Source organism: Monodon monoceros, unplaced genomic scaffold, assembly GCF_005190385.1.
Source record: "Monodon monoceros isolate NGI ecotype Baffin Bay Population unplaced genomic scaffold, NGI_Narwhal_1 Super_Scaffold_5, whole genome shotgun sequence".
Classification (NCBI taxonomy): Eukaryota; Metazoa; Chordata; class Mammalia; order Artiodactyla; family Monodontidae; genus Monodon; species Monodon monoceros.
The window spans coordinates 26,013,943-26,036,077 of record NW_021703782.1 but is presented as its reverse complement, the minus strand read 5'-3'; the positions used below and the strand labels follow the sequence as shown (position 1 = coordinate 26,036,077).

The 22,135-nt window shown below is 38.1% G+C and overlaps 1 protein-coding gene across 1 annotated transcript; it reads right to left on the bottom strand.

The window, feature by feature from the left end:
- Positions 1-1,381: 1,381 nt before the first annotated feature.
- LOC114883814 (protein FAM240B-like) lies at positions 1,382-18,861 on the bottom strand. Its single transcript, XM_029201875.1, has 2 exons — positions 18,719-18,861; positions 1,382-1,475 (listed from the first exon to the last, which is right to left on the bottom strand). Exons 1-2 carry the CDS (start codon positions 18,859-18,861, stop codon positions 1,382-1,384), a joined length of 237 nt encoding a protein of 78 aa, XP_029057708.1.
- Between the last annotated feature and the right edge of the window lie 3,274 nt (positions 18,862-22,135).

The window sequence follows — 22,135 nt, the reverse complement described above, 5'->3', positions numbered from 1 at the left end:
CCCCCAGGCCCCCTCCACTCTGCAGCCCTCCTGCTCCTCTTTAGTTCTTCACACATGCTGTTTCTTTTCTTCTGCATGACTCTTACTCATTTTTATGTTTCAGCTTAAACATCAGTTTCTCAGGGGGCTTTCGCTGACTCTCAGATGTGGTTATGTATCCTGATATCTATTCCCATGGTTCTCTGTCCTTACTAAAATTCTATTTTATTATTAGCTTCTTTTCCCAAACTTTGCTCAGATTTTCCCAGCTGTAATTTACTGCTTTGTTACATCTGAATTGGATAAGAGCCTATAGCAAAGACCTGAACATTGTACCCTGGATCTCATAACTGTGGGGATGTGGAATCACCTCTCCAACCCTGTTGCCACCCTGTGGACCTCTCAGCCATAAGGATCTCTTTTAGTTTTACAGGGACAGCAGTTTATGCCACCACATAGCATCTGTGAGTGCTGTGATACCCTCCCCAGCATTGTCTGTGTCATTCTCTGGGTCCCTCTGGCCAGAGGCTGCCTCAGGCTTCCCACTCTGCTCCTGTCCCCTGTGAGGAATCCCTGGGTAGAGGAGCCCTAGTTCCTGTGATTGACAGAGTCCCTCCTGATCTGTGACCATGATCATGCTGTGGGCCTGAGAGGAGGCTGCAGTGAAAGTGACTTTAAATTCCAAAACATTCTAAAGACAGCTTGGAGCTGACACTTGCTATAGCAGCAGAGAACTAACCACGACAGGCGTGAGGGGTTAACACAGGGCACACACCAGTGAGGGCACGACAACCAAGTTTATTAAGCATTATTTTGCTTTCACTGCATGTTTCTAATTAAATGTTTATTTAAAAAAAATCCAATTTATATGAAGAGAAAATAATTTAGTTCAGTTCATTTTCAAACCATAATGTTAAAAAATTATTCTTTTCATAATAACAGCTTTCTTTCTGTAAGCAGTAGCATTTCTGTCTTCACAAAAAAGGGAGAACAGGAAAACAGATTGTATGACTATGTTTTTCCAGAAGACCTAGGTAAGCCAGTTTCCCAACAAGGTCATTGCCCCTGGTAAGCTTGGATAAAATAACAAGATTTTTTACATGAGAAGAAAATGTGGAAATAAATTACATTACATGTTAACTCAAAGAGGTTTTTATATTAGATAACCCGAGCTTCTTATCCCTTTGGAGGTCATCCTGTCCTCTGTGGCAGGGAGGATTCAGTTGGATAAAGACTCCCATTAGCACTGGGGGAGGTTTCACATGTAAATCCCCTCACAAATGCGAGAGCAAATAGAGAGTGTCCTGCTTAGTAAGTCAACATAATTTGGGTGCTAGTTTTTTCTCTTAGAAAAGTGCCCTTGGTGGCTTGTTATCTTTGAAGTGGATGAGGCAGGAAGCTCTCAGCCCACAGTGTTTGCCTGCTTTTCCTTCCCATCAGGATTGTCCAACATCCCCAGCCTTTTCTCCAGTCTCTGCTTCCATTCTTCTCTGAGCCTGAAGAGGGGAAACAATATACGTGGTTAGTGCATTTGTCTAGACATGTGCTGGTCCAGAGAAGTTTTTTGTGTTTTGGGTTTTTTTCCTTCTGAAGAATATTTTTTAAGAGAAATAAATGGCTTTTACAAATTAATGAAGAAAAAAATCAGTAGAGTAATGAGCAGTCTATGAATATGTAGTTTTCTCCAAAATTTATTCCTTCCTACATTGGTATGCGGATTCAGAGTAATATCAATCAAAATACCAGCAGGACTTTTCTGTAGCTATCAACAAGCTGATTCTAAATTTTATATGGAAAGGCAAAAGAAGTCAATTAGCCAAAACAATTTTAAAGTAGAAGAAAGATGGGAGACTCATACTACATGATTTTGAGGCTTAATGTAAAGCTACCATCATCAAGACAGTGTAGCATTGGTGAAGGAAGAAACAGATCAATGGAACAGAATGGTGTGGAAATAAACATACACAAATATAGCCAATTGATTTCTGACAAAGTACAAAGGCAGCTCAATGGAGGAAGGATAGTATTTTTTTTCCAATAAATGATGCTGGAACATTATATATCCATATTAAAAAATGGCCTTTGATCCACACTCCACATCTTATACAAAATTAACTAAAAATGGATCATAGACATGAATGTAAAATGTAAGACCAAGGCTTCAAGAAAAAAGCCACAAAATAATATCTTCATGACCTTGGGATAAGGAAAAAATTCTTATATACATTACAAAAAGCCTGACTCATAAAAGAATAAAAAATTTGGGCTTCATCAAAATTAAAACAATTTGTTCTGTGAAAGATACTGTAAAGAGAATAAAAGACAAGCCACAAACAGGGAGAAAATATTTGCAAGTCACATATCTGATAAGGGAATTATTTCCAGAATATATATAGTTTCAAACTCAATGATAAGAAAGTAATATAATGAGGAAAATATTTGAACAGACATTTTCCTAAAGAAGTAATATGGGTGGCAAATAAACATGTAAAAGATGCTCAACATAATTAGGAAAATGCAAATTAAAACAACAATGAGGTACCACTTACCTCATAGAATAACCAAAACAAACAAACAAATAAAAAACCAACTCTTTCCCCCTACCTCCCCTGGCAAAACCAAAAACCAACCCCCACCCCCCAAACCAAAAAATCCTCACAACAAAACTCAAACCAAGTGTTGGCCAGGATGCTGACTAACTGGAACTCTTTTACATGCTATTAAAATGCAAAACGGTGCAGTTTGTAAAACAGTTTGGCAGTTTCTTATACAGTTAACCATACACTTGCCCTATGACCCAGTAATTTCAATCCTATTTGCTCAAGAGAAATAGAAATTTATCTTCACACAGAAATCTATATGTGAATGTTTACAGCACTTTTATTTATAGTCACCCAAAACTGGAAACAACCTAAATGTCCTTCAGTGGGGAGTGGATCACCAAATTGTGATACATCCCTACCACAGAAAAGTACTCAGCAATGAGAAGGAATGGATGTACACAATTGATACACACAACAAGAAGAAAAAATCCCAAGTACATTGTGCTAAGTGAAAAGAGCCAGACACAAAAGACTACATACTGTATAATTCATTTATGACATTCTGGAAAAGGCAAAACTATAGGGATGAAGTACAGATCAGTGGTTGCTATGGACTGGAAATTGGGAGAGGAGTTGACCACAAAGGAGAAGCTTAAGGGAATTTTTCAGAGTGATGGAACTATTCTATATCTTGACTGTGGTGATTACATGACTCTGAGCATTTGTCAAACTCATAGATCTGTACACAAAAAGAAAAGAAATGCATGGTGCTTATAAATCAATTAAGAAAAAGAAAGTCTATAATCAAACAGGCAGAGGCTATACAAAGGCAGTTTCTGAAGAAGAAATCCAGCTAGTTCCTATGCATATGAAAAGATCTCAACCAAACCTATAATTAATTAAATTCATTTTAAAACAGTGAGATGCCATTTTCACCTGTCAGATTAACAATGATTAAGAGTTTGACAACACACAGTGTGAGTGACTGTGGGAATTGGCATTCCCATGCTTAGAGTGGAAGTTTAAAACAACCTCTTTGCAAGACAAGGAGGCAATAGCTATCAAAATTTAAAACACTCATCTTTTGACATATCTTCATTTCTATGAACTTATCCCATAATGCTTATCCATGTATGAATAATGTATATACAAGTATTCTTATTACAACATTGTTTGTAAAGCCAAAAAATGAAAAACAACCTAAATGTCCTTCAGTGTGATTGTTTAAATTAATTGTCACATCATTATTGTGGAAAACATTAAAGAAGTACTGAAAGTGCCAATATAGAAAAACTTCCAAGATAGCATAAGTTAAAAAAGGAAGGTGCATATTAATACTATGTATAAAATAGATAACTAATGAGAACCTACTGTATAGCACAGGGAACTCTACTCAGTGCTCTGTGGTGACCTAAATGAGAAAGAAATCCAAAAAAAGGGGATATATGTATATGTATAGCTGATTCACTCTGCTGCACATTATAAACTAAAACAATATTGTAAAGAAACTATACTCCAATAAAAATTTTTTTAAAAATTAAAAAAGGAAAGTGCAGAATATTGAAGATTGTGTAGATCCCATTTTGCATAAAAATACAGCACACTTATTTATTTGCTTAGAAAAACTAAAGTTTTGGAGAGATATATATGAGAAACTGTTGATGTCAGTTTTCTCTGGAGAGCAGATCTAGGAGCCTAAGTGTGAAGGACACTAGTATTAAAAAGTATACACTTGGGGAGACTTTCAAGATGGCAGAGTAGTAAGATGTGGAGATCACCTTCCTCCCCACAGATACATCAGAAATACATCTACATGTGGAACAACTCCTACAGAACACCCACTGAATGCTGGCAGAAGACCTCAGACTACCCAAAAGGCAAGAAACTCCCCCACGTACCTGGGTAGGGCAAAAGAAAAAACAGAGACAAAAGAATAGGGATGGGACCTGCACATCTGGGAGGAAGCGGTGAAGGAGGAAAAGTTTCCACACACTAGGAAGCCCCTTCACAGGCGGAGACGGGGTGTGGCGGGGGGCGGGGGAAGCTTCGGAGCCACAGAGCAGAGCGCAGCAACAGGGGTGCAGAGGGCAAAGTGGAGAGATTCCCACACAGAGGATCACTGCTAACCAGGACTCACCAGCCTCAGAGGCTTGTCTGCTCACCCTCCGGGGTGGGCAGGAGCTGGGAGCTGAGGCTCAGGCTTCAGAGGCAGACCCCAGGGAGAGGACTGGGGTTGGCTGTGTGAACACAACCTGAAGGGGGCTAGTGTGCCACAGCTAGCCGGGAGGGAGTCCGGGAAAACCTCTGGACCTGCCTAAGAGGCAAGAGATTGTTTCAGGGTGCGCAAGGAGAGGGGATTCAAAGCACCACCTAAATGAGCTCCAGAGACGGGCATGAGCCACGGCTATCAGCACAAACACCAGAGATGGGCATGAAACACTAAGGCTACTGCTGCAGCCACCAAGGAGCCTGTGTGCAAGTACAGCTCACTATCCACATCTCCCCTCATAGGAGACTGTGCAGCCCACCACTGTCAGGGTCCCGTGATCCAGGGACAAATTCCCTGGGACAACACATGGTGCACCTCAGGCTGTTGCAATGTTACGCTGGCCTCTGCTGCCACAGGCTCACTCCGCATTCCGTACCCTGAACTCCCCGCAACCTGAGTGAGCCAGACACCCCGCATTCCGTACCCCGACCTCCCCCAGCCTGAGTGAGCCAGAATCCACAAATCAGCTGCTCCTTTAAACCCATCCTGTCTGGGCGGGAACAGACGCCCTCAGGAGACTTATGTGCACAGGTGGGGCCAAATCCAAAGCTGAACCCCAGGAGCTGTGCTAACAAAGAAGAGAAAGGGAAATCTCTCCCAGCAGCCTCAGGAGCAACAGATTAAATCTCAACAATCAACTTGATGTACCTGCATCTGTGGAATACCTGAATAGACATCGAATTATCCCAAAATTGAGGCGGTGGACTTTGGGAGCAAGAGTAGACTTGAGGTTTGCTGTATGCGACAGACTGGTTTCTGGTTTTATGTTTATCTTAGTTTAGTAGTTAGAGTTTATTATCATTGCTAGATTTGTTTATTGATTTGGTTGCTCTCTTTCTTTTTTTTAAAATAGATACATATATATATATTTCCTTTTTCTCTTTTTCTGAGTGTGTATGGGTATGCTTCTTGTGTGATTTTATCTGTATAGCTTTGCTTTTAGCATTTGTCCTAGGGTTCTGTCTGTTTTTCCGTGTTTTTTTTTAATATAGTTTTTAATGCTTGTTATCTATGGTGGATTTGTTTTTTGGTTTGGTTGCTCTCTCTTTCTACTTTTATAATCACTTTCTAATTTTTTAAATTTTAATACTTTAAAAATTTTTTATTTTAATAATTTTCTTTCTTTTTCTTTCTTTTTTCTCTCTTTCTTTTTTTCTCCCATTTATTCTGAGCCATGTGGCTAACAGGGTCTTGGTGCTCCGGCTGGGTGTCAGGCCTGTGCCTCTTAGGTGGGAGAGCCAAGTTCAGGACATTGGTCCACCAGAGACCTCCCAGCTCCATGTAATATCAAACAGTGAAAGCTCTTCCAGAGATCTCCTTCTCAACGCTAAGACACAGCACCACTGAATAACCAGCAAGCTACAGTGCTGGACACCCTATGCCAAACAACTAGGAAGACAGGAACACAACCCTACCCATTAGCAGAGAGGCTGCCTAAAATCATAATAAGGTTACAGACATCCCAAAACACACCACCGGACGTGGTCCTGCCCACCAGAAAAACAAGATCCAGCCTTATCCACCAGAACACAGGCACCAGTTCCCTCCAGTAGGGAGCCTACACAATCCACTGAACCAACAGCCACTGGGGGAAGACACCAAAAACAAGGGAACTACAAACCTGCAGCCTGTGAAAAGGAGACCCCAAACACAGTAAGTTAAGCAAAATAAGAAGACAGAGAAACACACAGCAGATGAAGGAGCAAGGCAAAAACCCACCAGACCTAACAAATGAAGAGGAAATAGGCAGTCTACCTGAAAAAGAATTCAGAATAATGACAGTAAAGATGATCCAAAATCTTGGAAATAGAATAGACAAAATGCAAGAAACATTTAACAAGTACCTAGAAGAACTAAAGATGAAACAAACAATGATGAACAAAACAATAAATGAAATGAAAAATACTCTAGATGGGATCAATAGCAGAATAACTGAGGCAGAAGAACAGATAAGTGATCTGCAAGATAAAACAGTGGAAATAACTACTGCAGAGCAGAATAAAGAAAAAAGAATGAAAAGAACTGAGGACAGTCTCAGAGACCTCTGGGACAATATTAAACTCACCAACATTCTATTTATAGGGGTCCCAGAAGAAGAAGAGAGAAAGAAAGGGACTGAGAAAATATTTGAAGAGATTATAGTTGAAAACGTCCATAATATGGGAAAGGAAAGAGTCAATCAAGTCCAGGAAGTGCAGAGATTCCCATACAGGACAAATCCAAGGAGAAACATGCCAGGACGAATATAAATCAAACTATCAAAAATTAAATACAAAGAAAAAATATTAAAAGCAGCAAGGGAAAAACAACAAATAACAGACAAGGGAATCCCCATAAGGTTAACAGCTGATCTCTCAGCAGAAACTCTGCAAGCTAGAAGGAAATTGCAAGACATATTTAAAGTGATGAAAGGGAAAAACCAACAACCAAGATTACCCAGCAAGGATCTCATTCAGATTCGACAGAGAAATTAAAACCTTTACATACAACAAAAGCTAAGAGAATTCAGCACCACCAAACCAGCTTTACAGCAAATGCTAAAGGAACTTCTCTAGGCAGGAAACACAAGAGGAGGAAAAGACCTACAATAACAAACCCAAACAATTAAAAAAATCATAACAGGAACATACATATTGATAATTACCTTAAATGTAAATGGATTAAATGTTCCCACAAAAAGATATAGGCTGGCTGAATGGATACAAAAACAAGACCCATATATATGTTGTCTACAAGAGAAACACTTCAGACCTAGGGACACATACAGACTGAAAGTGAGGTGATGGAAAAAGATATTCCATGCAAATAGAAATCAAAAGAAAGCTGGAGTAGAAATTCTCATATCAGGTAAAATAGACTGTAAAATAAAGACTATTAGAAGAGACAAAGAAGGACACTACATAAAGATCAAGGGATCAATCCAAGAGGAAGACATAACAATTGTAAATATTTATGCACCCAACATAGGAGCACCTCAATACATAAGGCAAATGCTAACAGCCATAAAATGGGAAATCGACAGTAACACAATCATAGTAGGGGACTTTAACACCCCACTTTCACCAATGGACAGATCATCCAAAATGAAAATAAATCAGAAAACCCAAGCTTTAAATGACTCATTAAACAAGATGTACTTAATTGATATTTATAGGACATTCGCACCAAAAACAACAGAATACACTTTCTTCTCAAGTGCTCATGGAACATTCTCCAGGATAGATCATATCTTGGGTCACAAATCAAGCCTTGGTAAATTTAAGAAAATTGAAATCATATCAAATATCTTTTCTGACCACAACACCCTGAGACTACATAACAATTACAGGAAAAAAATCTGTAAAATATACAAACATATGGAGGCTAAACAACACATTACTAAATAACCAAGAGATCACTGAAGAAATCAAAGAGGAAATCAAAAAATACCTAGAAACAAATGACAATGAAAACACAATGACCCAAAACCTATGGGATGCAGCAAAAACAGTTCTAAGAGGGAAATTTATAGCAATATAATCCAATTTCAAAAAAAAAAAAAAAACCATCTCAAATAAACAACCTAACCTTACACCTAAACAATTAGAGAAAGAAGAACAACAACAACAACAAAAAATTAGCAGAAGGAAAGAAATCATAAAGATCATATCAGAAATAAATGAAAAAGAAATGAAGGAAACAATAGCAAAGATCAATATAACTAAAAGCTGGTTCTTTGAAAAGGTAAAATTGATAAACCATTAGCCAGACTCATCAAGAAAAAAAGGGAGAAGACTCAAATCAATAGAATTAGAAATGAAAAAGGAGAAGTTACAACACACACTGCAGAAATCCAAAGGATCATGAGAGATTACTATAAGTAACTCTATGCCAATAAAAAGGACAACCTGGAAGAAATCTACAAATTCTTAGAAAAGCACAACCTTCCGAGACTGAACCAGGAAGAAACAGAAAACATAAACAGACCAATCACAAGCACTGATATTGGGACTGTGATTAAAAATCTTCCAACAAATAAAAGCCCAGAACCAGATGGCTTCACAGATGAATTCTATCATACATTTAGAGAAGAGCTAACATCTATCCTTCTTAAACTCTTCCAAAATATAGCAGAGGGAGGAACACTCCCAAACTCATTCTACGAGGCCACCATCACCCTGATACCAAAACCAGACAAAGATGTCACAAGGAAAGAAAACTACAGGCCAATGTCACTGATGAACGTAGATGCAAAAATCCTCAACAAAATACTAGCAAACAGAATCCAATAGCACATTAAAAGGATTGTACACCCTGATCAAGTCGGGTTTATCCCAGGAATGCAAGGATTCTTCAATATATGCAAATCAATCAATGTGATAAACCATATTAACAAATTGAAGGAGAAAAATCATATCATCATCTCAATTGATGCAGAAAAAGCTTTCAACAAAATTAAACACCCATTTATGACAAAAACACTCCAGAATGTAGGCATAGAGGGAACTTACCTCAACATAATAAAGGCCATATATGACAAACCCACAGCCAACATCATCCTCAATGATGAAAAATTGAAACCATTTCCTCTACGATAAGAAAGAGAAAAGGTTATCCTCTCTCACCACTATTATTCAACATAGTTTGGACGTTTTAGCCACAGCTATCAGAGAAGAAAAAGGAATTCAAATCGGAAAAGAAGAAGTAAAGCTGTCACTGTTTGCAGATGACATGATACTATACATAGAGAATCCGAAAGTTGCAACCAGAAAACTACTAGAGCTAATCAATGAATTTGGTAAAGCAGCAGGATACAAAATTAATGTACAGAAATCTCTTGCATTCCTATACAATAATGATGAAAATAAGAAAGAGAAATTAAGTAAACACTCCCATTTACCACTGCAACAAAAAGAATAAATTAACTAGGAATAAACCTCCCTAAGGAGACAAAAGACCTGTATGCAGAAAACTATAAGACACTGATGAAAGAAATTAAAGATGACACAAACAGATGGTAAGATATACTATGTTCTTAGATTGGCGGAATCAATATTGTCAAAATGACTATACTACGCAAAGCAATTTACAGATTCAATGCAATCCCTATCAAACTACTAATGGTATTTTTCACAGAACTAGAACAAAAAATTTCACAATTTGTATGGCAACACAAAAGACCCCAAATAGCCAAAGCAATCTTGAGAAAGAAAAACGGAGCTGGAGCAATCAGGCTCCCAGACTTCAGACTATACTACCAAGTTACAGTAATCAAGACAGTATGGTACCAGCACAAAAACAGAAATATAGATCAATGGAATAGGATAGAAAGCCCAGAGATAAACCTAAGCACCTATGGTCACCTCATTTTTGATACAGGAGGCAAGAATATACAATGGAGAAAAGACAGCCTCTTCAATAAGTGGGGCTGGGAAAACTAGACAGCTACATGTAAAAGAATGAAATTAGCACAGTCCCTAACAGCACACCCAAAAATAAACTCAAAATGGATTAAAGACCTAAATGTAAGGCCAGACACTATCAAACTCTTAGAGGAAAACAGAGGCAGAACACTCTATGACATAAATCACAGCAAGATCCTTTTTGACCCACCTCCTGGAGAAATGGAAATAAAAACAAAAATAAACAAATGGGACCTAATGAAACTTAAGAGCTTTTGCACAGTAAAGGAAACCATAAACAAGATGAAAAGACAACCCTCAGAATGGGAGAAAATATTTGCAAATGAAGCAACTGACAAATGATTAATCTCCAAAATTTACAAGCAGCTCATGCAGCTCAACAACAAAAATACAAACAACCCAATCCAAAAACAGGCAGAAGACCTAAATAGACATTTCTCCAAAGAAGATATACAGATTGCCAACAAACACATGAAAGGATGCTCAACATCTCTAATCATAGAGAAATTCAAAACAAAACTACAATGAGGTGTCACCTCACACCAGTCAGAATGGCCATCATAAAAAAATCTGCAAGCAATAAATGCTGGAGAGGGTGTGGAGAAAAGGGAACCCTCTTGCACTGTTGGTGGGAATGTAAATTCATACAGCCACTATGGAGAACAGTATGGAGGTTCCTTAAAAAACTAAAAATAAAACTACCATATGACCCAGCAATCCCACTACTGGGCATATACCCTGAGAAAACCATAATTCAAGAAGAGTCATGTACCCAATGTTCATTGCAGCTCTATTTACAATAGCCAGGACATAGAAGCAACCTAAGTGTCCATTGACAAATGAATGAATAAAGAAGATGTGGCACATATATACAATGGAATATTACTCAGCCACAAAAAGAAACAAAACTGAGTTATTTGTAGTGAGGTAGATGGACTTGGAGTCTCTCATACAGAGTGAAGTAAGTCAGAAAGAGAATAATAAATACCATATGCTAACATGTATATATGGAATCTGAAGAAAAATGGTTCTGAAGATTCTAGGGGCAGGACAGGTATAAAGACACAGACCTAGAGAATGGCCTTAGGACACGGGGAAGTGGAAGGGTAAGCTGGGACGAAGAGAGAGTGGCATGGACTTAAATATACTCCCATATGTAAAATAGATAGCTACTGGGAAGCAGCTGCATAGCACAGGGAGATCAGCTTGGTGCTTTGCCATGACCTAGAGAGGTGGGATAGGGAGGATGGGAGGGAGACACAAGAAGGAGGAGATACAGGGATATATGTTTATGTATAGCTGATTCACTTCGTTATAAAGCAGAAACTAACACACCATTGTAAAGCAATTATACTCCAATAAAGATGTTAAAAAAATATATGCTTGGTTAGTTTCTTAAGTTGGATAAATCATTTAATAGGGCTGCCATAACAAAATACCAGGCTTAAACAACAGACAATTATTGTCTCAGTTTTGGAGGGTGATAGTTCAAGATCAAGGTGTTAACAGGTTTGATTTCTCCCAAGGCCTCTCTCCTTTACATGCAGATGTCCTTCTTGCTCCATCCTCATGTGGCCTTTCCTTTGTGTTTGTGCATCCCTGGTGTCTCTTTGTGTATCATAACCTCTTCTTCTTATAAGGACAACAGTTACTCGGATCGGGTCCCACCCTAAAAGCTCTCACTTTAACTGTCACTTGTTTTAAAGGCCCTATCTCCAAATACAGTCACATTCTAAGGAGCTGGTGGTTAGGACTTCCACATATGAATCTGGGGGGACACAGTTCATAACAATGCTAAAGCAATGCATGATTATTATGGATAAATTAGAATCCACAATAATGAATAAAGAAAAATTGGATTCAACCTTGTTTACTCTTGTAAATAACCCTAAAATGAGTATGATAATAATTAATACTCTTTCCATATACCAGTCTACTTTCTTTGAAAAGATCCCCAGAGGTGAATAACTAGAGGGTATAAATAGTTTGAAAGCTGTAGGCACCTACTATCAAACTGACTCCAAGAAACTTCTTATGTAAAACTCTGCTCAATTATGGGCCCAAGAAAGAATGGAAAGAATTTGGAATGTTGGCCTGTTGTTTGGTGGTGATGTTGCTTAAGCACATTAGCAACCAAGGATTAAAAGTTGAAATACTGAGAGAATAGGGACATGGGGGGATATCATCCTCATTCTACCTCAACTTTAAATAGAATGAATGACATAGAAATATAGTTTGCCGGTTTGAAAGGGAAGATAAAACATGTAACTGCTGCTCTCCCATTAGTGGACATAGGTCCATGCACATTTTTCTTAAGAAGTGATGATTTATTGAGATTATATGACCTTGTATTAAGATCCACCTATTAGTAATTTTAATAATTATATTCCTTCATTATGGTTATTAAGTAATCATCTTGTTATTTTATTTGCAATCAACCTCTCCAACCTGGGAAATATCCAAGCTCACAAGCTCCCGTTGTTAAGCATCTCTGAAAGGCTCCGTAAATAAATCTGCCTCCAAATGTACATGACTTTTGTCACCTGGGGTCTTTTAAAGCTCAGTAATAAAGGTTGCTGCCTATATGTTTCATTGAACTGTAGGGGCATAATATAATGTGAATTCATCATTAATTAAAGGGGCTTTAACTTTTCCTTGGTGTGGTGGGTATGAAAATGTGTTACTCAGAGATCCTGCTGGCCAATTGCCTGTTTTTGTAAATAAAGTTTTATCAGAACACAGCCCTGCCCATTTGTGACTGTTGTCTGTGACTGCTTTCATACAATGGCAGGATTGAGTAGTTGCAACATAGAGCACAAAGCCCAAAATATTTACTACTTTGTCCTTTATAGGAAATATTTGCCGACCCCTCATCTAGATTTAAGAAAGTGATGGAGAAAATCTTAATAATGCAGATTAAACTTAGAAGTGTGCCCTGTCTTCTATAACTATTATGTTGTGAATGGCAGAAAAAGAATGTGGAAAAGCTCTTCTGGCACTAGAAAACTAACATCCTTAACAATCTGACTTTGCTGAATTGTATAGTAATTAAATATTTATTCGTTGTCTGATTTTGTCCTATTGTGGCTGAATTGCAACCATATGTTGGCTATAGAGACAAAAGGTTGGCAAAAACCCATAGAAGGATGCTGTGAGAATCAGCTGGATATATGAAATGTGTAATAAAGAGCATTGCATGTTTTATTCTTATTTGTAAAGTATATGTCACACATCTTTATAAAAGTAAAATTCATAATAAAATTATGTACACATATATGTGTATACACTTTTTTCACAGAGAGACAGTCATTAAATGTTACCAGCACACCATAACTTGCTTCCCATTTTTCTCTCACAGGTGCTTCCCCCAATAAATCTCACACCCATCTAATTTCATCTTGCCCTCTGCTTCTTGGAGGAACCAAATTAACACATTTGGAATGACGAATTTATTCTAGGAACAGAATTTAGGAATCTGGGGTTTATGACACATTTATTCACTTTTTGTATTAGCTATATCACCATTTATTGCCAGATGGATGATAGATGCCACTATCTACCTAGTTCCCATTAAATCCTATTTTATGAGTATTTAGACTGTTTCCTGCCCCTTTCTGGTCAATATCTTTCATCACTGTGTTGCTTCTCTTTATCTTTGTGCTCTCAGTAAGCTGGTGAATATAAGTGTATATATGGATCTTTTCTTTTATAGTAAGGAAGGTCAATATGAGAAAGATAATGCTTAAAAATTGGTATACAGAGTCAGATACAGCAGAGGAGCAATAAAACTGACATTAAACTTGAAGAGAACATTTTTTTCCTTAAGTCTAGAAATACTGACCTCACTTTTCAAATGGAGACCAAATGATATTTACTATTTATTGTTCTAGATTCATCTGATTTGTGGAGTTGTAATTAATATCTAGGAACACAGATTCTGCTTGATAAGTATGAGATTTGACTAGAAAGGAGGACTTTTTTTAAGAACCATAAGCCAGAATCACAAACCAGAATCACAATGTCCTTACTAAGAACCACAGAAGATCAACTGGGCACATAATTAGTTTTTTTTTTTTTTTCTATCATGTGCTTGCTAGGCCCTAAAGATATGTGCCAGTTTGGGTCCTCCAAGAAGCAGATTCAAAGGAATCAACCATGAAAAATAAAGCAGGGGTTGGGGGAAGAAACAGAAATGGTAAGGGATAGCCTTCAGATTAGCATGCTGGTCTAACACCTGTGAAAGGAGAGTGAGAAGTAAGGAATGATTGGGTAGGAAAAGGCCTGAACCACAGCATAGTTCTGGGAAAGCTTAGCTGAGCTGATGAGGAGTCCCTGGGTAAAAGTTTCCCAGTAGAGGAGTTCTGTCACACAGGAATTTACCAGGACTAGCTACCCCTGCCATGCTCAGTCATTGGCTAGAGCAGTCAGGGGTAAATGTGGCCTCAGCTCAAATAAAATGGCAGATCCAGAAAGGCAGCACCTAGGGCTCTTAGTCAACTTTCTCCCCATTGCAAGTTTAGAGCACCTCTGTGGCTACCTCAATATGTAAAGAAGAGCAGTAAAATAATAATCCTTGTCATCAAGGAATTTATAATTTACTGAGTCCTTGATCTCCCAATTTAGGTTTCACACTATAATCATAATCTCTGTGCTTTTGTTTTAATATGAAAGGTCAGATGATGCTTTTGCTGCCCCTGTTCCTGTGTAATAATGAACATGCCTTTACAGTGGTTTTTCCATAGTGGGGAGAGATGGGCCTGATCCTGGTTCCCTTTGACCTTCAGCTCACCAGCTGGGTCTGGTCACGGAGCAGCTCAGCATACTGCTCTGAACAACTCAGTTTACCAGCCATATACCTCACCCTCTCAGTTTGAATGGAAAAACTAACTAAAATTTTTCTCACTGGTTATTTTTCGTAGACTAAATCTTATAAAAAGTTTGAAATGATGATTTCATCTGGCTTGGAGATTATGAGTTGGATATTTTGTTACCTGCTTCTGAAAGCATCCTGATTGACATAACTGATAAGTAGGAATCAAAGCAGAGGGAGGTGAGTGGTCTTGGGGTGAGGCCTGATAAACCCCTCTCCTCACTTAGACACTCTGAGCTCTGCTAAGTTCTGAAGAGGTATTTTGAAGATCATACTTCTTGCATTAAAACATTATTATCTTCATATAAGCATTGTACATTTACTCAGTTATAGTTACAGGCTGGTTATTTAGGCTTAGGTGTTCATATAATTTATCATCTAAATTGAGATACTTTGGAAATAAAAGGGAGCACAATTCATAATTATAACAAATTGATATACATACACCTGGACTGTCCCAACACACCAGGAGATTTGTTCATTGTACCTACAGTACACTTGACTTCTCTCAAATTGCCTCAATCAGTTATTTGCAAACAGACTTCAACTTCTCCAGGGAACTGACGCCTGCTGTGTTGCTTCTTTCTAGCCAGACTCAGAGAGAGTAAGAGGGTTTCTAGTTCTGAGGCCACCCACTTTGGCTTGTGATCTCACCTCCAGGGCTTCTTCCACACACATGTGTTCCTAGGTTAAATGGATTCTCTGCAGCTCTGGTTGCATTCCTCTCAGTCAGTGAACCTGTAGGCATGTGCTAATGAGCATGTCCATGGTGAAACACCTGTTTCCACTCTACTCAGCTTTGGCACAAGGCCTTGCCGGTTAGCCCAGCTGAGGAACATAAGGCATTATTGGCTCTGTTCTACTATCAGCAAAGGCGTTGGTGGAAAACTTTGAGGTTTTTTTTTTGAGGTTTTTGTCTTCTACTGTTTATTTAGAACATTTCTTGATTGCACAGTGGCTTGAAATTGCCACTTTTATAAATGGAGGGTAAAATAACAAAAGGTGTCAGTGTTATGTGTGTGTCTCAGGTTAAGCACTTACATATAAGCATTTTGGAAAGCCATAGCCTTAGGTGAAATAGGGACCCAAGGTTTTATGCCATTCATTGGTCTGGTCAAGTGTATCCTGGAAGATAATTATTCTAGGACAATATTTCAAACTGTTTGCTTACATAAGCAATATTTAAGCAAATATTCTGACATTCTGGTTTTGGTTTAAAAATATTTATATTCTTTCTGTGCAACTTGGTTCATCTGGGATATATGTGGCTGTATTTTTTGTTTTTTGTTTTTGAACAAAAATAATAACAAAACCACTATGTTGTCATTCATTGTTTACCAAATTAAGAAGGTTTTTTGAGTTTTATATTCATAGTTGATAGGGGGCAACAGCTCTGGTAAGTGAGACTCAAGAACAGAGGAGGAGACCATAGAAGCTGCCACTCCTCCCCCAGCCTCTGCGTATTTTCCTCTTCTCTGAGCAAGGCAGCAGCTCTGTCTCCATCCTCAAACGTTTATTTGGGAGAGACAATGCTAAAACGTTTCATGATGAGCACATTTTGAAGATTTATTCTCTTGGCTATAGAAGGAAGAGAAAACTGCTCCAAACTCTGAAGGGAGTCTTTTTAGGGGGCACATTAGAACCTGGATAATTAATTCATTTGTTCTATGGGCCACTTGCAAATGGTTGCTTTTTTAAATAACTTTTTTCCTAATTATAATATGGTACAGTGTCATTTTAGAAACTTTGGAAAAAACAGAAGAACACATGCACACAAAATTTGCCATTCCACCAGTCAAAAATAACCCTCTTAATATTTGAGTATTTTCTTCTAATCTTTCCCTATACATATGGATAAACTGCATCTATACATTAAAAAAGCAGATCATATTGCAAATTTTGCTCTTAATCCCACACCCCAGGGCTTCTGGAAAGGAAGATGCAGTACAGGGCTCATGTGGGGATCTGGCTCCCAGTGGGCTTGTGCGCCAGGACTAGGGGAGGAAGATGGCAGGGACCATACAACTGACTCTTCTTGCTCCCCTGGACTCTTCAGGACTGGGTGCTCTAACATGTAACTCTTTTAGCATTTAGAAAAACCTGGTTTTTCTTGCTGGACAACCAGGAATGTAACTGGAATAATGGTAGAGCTCTTCTCTGGATATAGAGAGAGGCTATTTCCCCTCAGGAGCTGAAGAAAAGTTTTTAGAAGTTAATGTTGGTGCAACACATGTGAATTACACATGTTTGCAGCTCAGCATACTCAGAAACATGGAAGCACATGCCTTGCTGTCCAGCAGAACACACAGATGCGATTCCACTTATAAGTGGGCATCTCAGCAAATAGACAGCGTGGCTGGGCTGTTCCCACTTTAGGGACAGAGAACCCAGACAGTCCCTGAAAAGCTGAGCTGATCTGTCTGCTCCAGGGCACTACATGTGTGAGGGCAGGTGCTGGCCCTTTTAGTCAGAGCAATGTTGACACTTGTGACACATGTCTTCTCACGTAAATAAATGTTCCCCTCTCAGCAGACTTCTTTGACTAGAACAAGTTCAACTGCCAGTAAGAGGAAGATCACATTATTCTTCCTCCAAGAAACTTAATATGTATCATCTCAGATGTGGGATCTTTCACACTTACACACATCTGTTGACCTAACTCTGAAATTTAGTGTGTCCTCGTGTGCTGAGGATGGCAACAGAGGCAGGGTGAGGAAGAGATTTTTTCAGTTCATTAAGATATAAATAACAGAAACTCATTTTTGTTTACACCAAAAAAAAAGCTTGCTCATATCTATAAGTCATTGGTTCTCAATAAGGGGCAACTTTGCCCTCCAGAGGACATTTGGCAATGTCAGGAGATATTTTTGGTTGTCACAATGTGGCAGGGGAGTACTAGCAGCATCTAATGTTTTGAGGGATGCTGCTAAACATCTTACAAAGCATAGGACAGCTGCCTTAGTAACAAAGAATTATAAGACCCTAAATGTCAGTTGTGCTGAGGCTGAGAAACTCTGATATAGATGGTAGCAAGACTAAATGAGTAGATGAATTAATCATGTCTTTAATTTTCTATATTTTATGACATTTTGACATCTTAAAAAGCTTTCTGGCTGCCCTTGACAGGGCTAGCTTTCTTCTGCATGTCAACCAATCCTGAGTCTGTGGCCCTAAGCACCTCCTTATCTAACTCTCATAGATAAAGCCATATTTCCCCTGCCCTATATCATCCCAAGACCAGGCCAGGCACCAGACAACTAGAGACCCCCTAAATCCCACAACCCTCAGGAATTATTCAAACTAGCCAATCCTAAACTGTTTACTCTGCCTTTCCTTGGAAACCCTGATAAAGGCTCTGGCTTAGACTTTCCCTCTGCTTTCATCTTCTGCCACGTGGCCAAAACCTGGTGCTTATCCTGTGGCCCTGAGTGGCATGCAGTGATACTCTCTCTGAAAGCTGTGTGTATAATAAATGTCTTCCTTCTAAGCCTCATTCTCCTTTTGTCTGTGGCTATACCGACTTGACCATACCACCTCCAATATTTGCATTATTAGAACAGTAGGTAATGAAAACAATTCAGCTTCCCCATCTTCACATCTGGTATATTTCTGGGGAAATCTACCTTAAAAAATAGTGAAGAAACAATCCACATACTTTCTCAGGGCACTCCTTCCCTGACGATCTTCCTCCAGTTCCCGGTAACCAGTCTGTTTGCTAATTTCTTTCTCCCAGAAGCTTTTGAGCTCATGACAAGTTTCACAGCAGAAAACTTCTCGACGTATGTATTGATTGTTCATCCTCTGAAAATAAAAGAAAAAACAAACCCAAGTACTTCAAATAAAGCCACTCTAATTTTGGAGTGATGAAAGATGAGTTTGAATCCATACACTGCCAATTACACTTTTTGCGCCTGTAGACAAATCACACGGTCACTATGATTTTGTTTGTCAACTGCAAATAGGGATAATAATGGTTAATATCAGAATATACTGTGAAAAATTTTGAAATGAGCAAAAATACAAAGGATGTCTGATAACCCTTCCAGATTATCTGATTCTACAAGGGCCTGCCCCTTTCATGCCTTTGAGCTATTTTACAACTCTGTAAATTATAGAAAAAGTATAGTAATGCAAATGATTTTTGAACATAGGGATTCAAATATATTTTGTCCAGTGGAATGTGACTGATATCACTGTGAATATCAACCAATTTTCATCTACTTATAAATTCATTTTAATACTCTTGATTGTCTATATATGTGTTTTTTTAATTCTCCTTGAATCAGTTGTAGTATCTTACTAGTTTTCTTATTAATTATAGTAAGTTAAGTAAAATATCTGATACAAGTTCATTTTATATTTGTATGAGAGTCATGGTTTTAACTTAAAAAATTATCCTTTAACAATTACTTCACAGCTTTGTGTGTGTGTGTGTGTGTAGAACGAGATGGTGTATGCAAAGCTCTAAACACAATGCAAGGCACCCAGAAAATGTTATGTACTTTCCATCCTTCCTCACATAATAATATTGAGTATATAATGTGCAATAGGCTTTTCTTACACACTGTCCCATTTGATCCTTACTACAACTCTGTGAGATGGGTGATTCTGAATTCATGGTTCAGATGAGGAAACTGAGAGAGAATTTGCTTATAGACTCATAACTGAGCATGAAAGAGCAGAAATTTGGATCTAGGTCTGTCCATCTTCAAAGTGGATGCCCTCTATTCTATCAATCCTCATCACAAAAAATGGTGACTGTATTTGGAAGTATACATGTTTACTACTAAAAAACATTTACTTTTTACTAACACATTGCCCGTTTTCCAGACCTTAGTGGCTCTGGTGGGCAGGTAGATGAAAAGGACTGCAAAACAAATCCTTTTCTGCCTGCTGGTGAGTGCCTGCTCAGAGAAGAGCTTTGTCCCTGGCTGGAGATTGGAAAGGACCTGGACCTTCACTCCCTTGCTACAGAATCCCAGTGATCCCATTCAAGGTGGATTGTCTGGGGGGGCAGCCCAGAGGATTGGGGGTGAGAGAGAAGTTTAGAAAAGCTTTCAGGGAATAAATAACCCATTTATTATTTCATATTTATAATATAGAATAGTAATTCTATATTATAGAATTATAATATTTTATGCTATAGAATATGCAATTTATAATATAGAATTATTTATAATACAGAATAACATAGAATATTTTATTTATATTGTATGTATAATAACAGACTGACACCTGTGCCAGAGGTGGCAAGACCCTCCCACTTGCAGAGATATATAAATGTCCTAAAGTAGGAAGAAACTTTGTTTTCTGGAACTGAAGGCCACTTTGAGTATTCTGTAAAGATTTTTTAAAAATCCACTCCTATTTTTCCTCCTAGACCCATCTTCTATTCATCTGGTCATTTCTGTAGCCACAACTGACTTGGGCAAAACCGTGCCAGAAGCGTGTGGGAGGGCACTGTACCCTGGAGCTCTCCAGGTTCTCTCTGAGCCTGAGCTCTGAAGAGTGGCGCAGGGCCCGTCCTGCAGCCTGATAGGAGCACATGTTCTCTCCTGTAAGCACATATTTCCCATTTATTTTCTGTCCTTGGCTAATGGATTCAGCACACAGATTTCTAATAAATTCCTAGTCACTTGACATTGAAAGAATTGTTAACATTGAATCTATAGTCATTTTCACAATATTGATTCTTCCAATCAAAGAACATGGTATATTTCTCCATCCATGTATTTCATCTTTGATTTCTTTCATCAGTGTTTTATAGTTTTCTGAGTACAAGTCTTTTGCCTCCTTAGGTAGGTTTATTCCTAGGTATTTTATTATTTCTGTTGCAATGGTAAATGGGATTGTTTCCTTAATTTCTCTTTATGATTTTTTTGTTGTTAGTGTATAGGAATGCAAGAGATTTCTGTGCATTAATTTTGTATCCTGCAACCTCACCAAATTCATTGATTAGATCTTGTAGTTTTCTGGTAGCTTCTTTAGGATTTTCTACATATAGTATCATGTCATCTGCAAACAGTGACAGTTTTATTTCTTCTTTTCCAATTTGGATTCCTTTTATTTCTTTTTCTTCTTTGATTTCCATGGCTAGGACTTCCAAAACTATGTTGAATAAGAGTGGCAAGAGTGGATTCAGTGCAATCCCTATAAAATTACCAATGGCATTCTTCACAGAATTGGAACAAAAAATTTTACAATTTGTATGGAAACACAAAGACTCCAAATAGCCAAAGCAATCCTGAGAAAGAAAAAGGGTGCTGGAGGAATCAGCCTCCCTCAAGTCAAACTATACTACAAAGCCACAGTAATCAAGACAGTATCGTACTGGCACAAAAACAGAAATATAGATCGATGATGCAGGATAGAAAGTCCAGAGATAACCCATGCACATATGGTCACCTAATCTATGACAAAGGAGGCAAGAATATACAATGGAGAAAAGACAGCCTCTTCATAAGTGGTGCTGGGAAAACTGGACAACTACATGTAAAGAATGAAATTAGAACACTACCTAACACCATACATGAAAGTAAACTCAAAATGGATTAAAGACCTAAATATAAAACTGGACACTATAAAACTCTTAGAGGAAAACATAGGAAAAACACTCTTTGACATAAACCACAGCAAGATCTTTTTTAACCCACCTCCTAGAGTAATGAACATAAAAACAAAAATAAACAAATGGGACCTAATGAAACTTAAAAGCTTTTGTACAGCAAAGGAAACCATAAACAAGATGAAAAGGCAACCTTCAGAATGGGAGAAAATATTTGCAAAAGAAGCAACAGACAAAGGGTCAATTTCCAAAATATACAAACAGCTCATGGAGCTCAATATCAAAAAAACAAACAATGCAAATAAAAAATGGCTGGAAAACCTAAATAGACCTTTCACCAAAGAAAACATACAGATGGCCAAGAGGCACATGAAAAGATATTCAACGTCACTAATCATTAGAAAAATGCAAATCAAAACTACAATGAGGTATCACCTCACACCAGTCAGAATGGCCATGATCAAAAAATCTACAAAAAATTAATGCTGGAGAGGGTGTGGAGAAAAG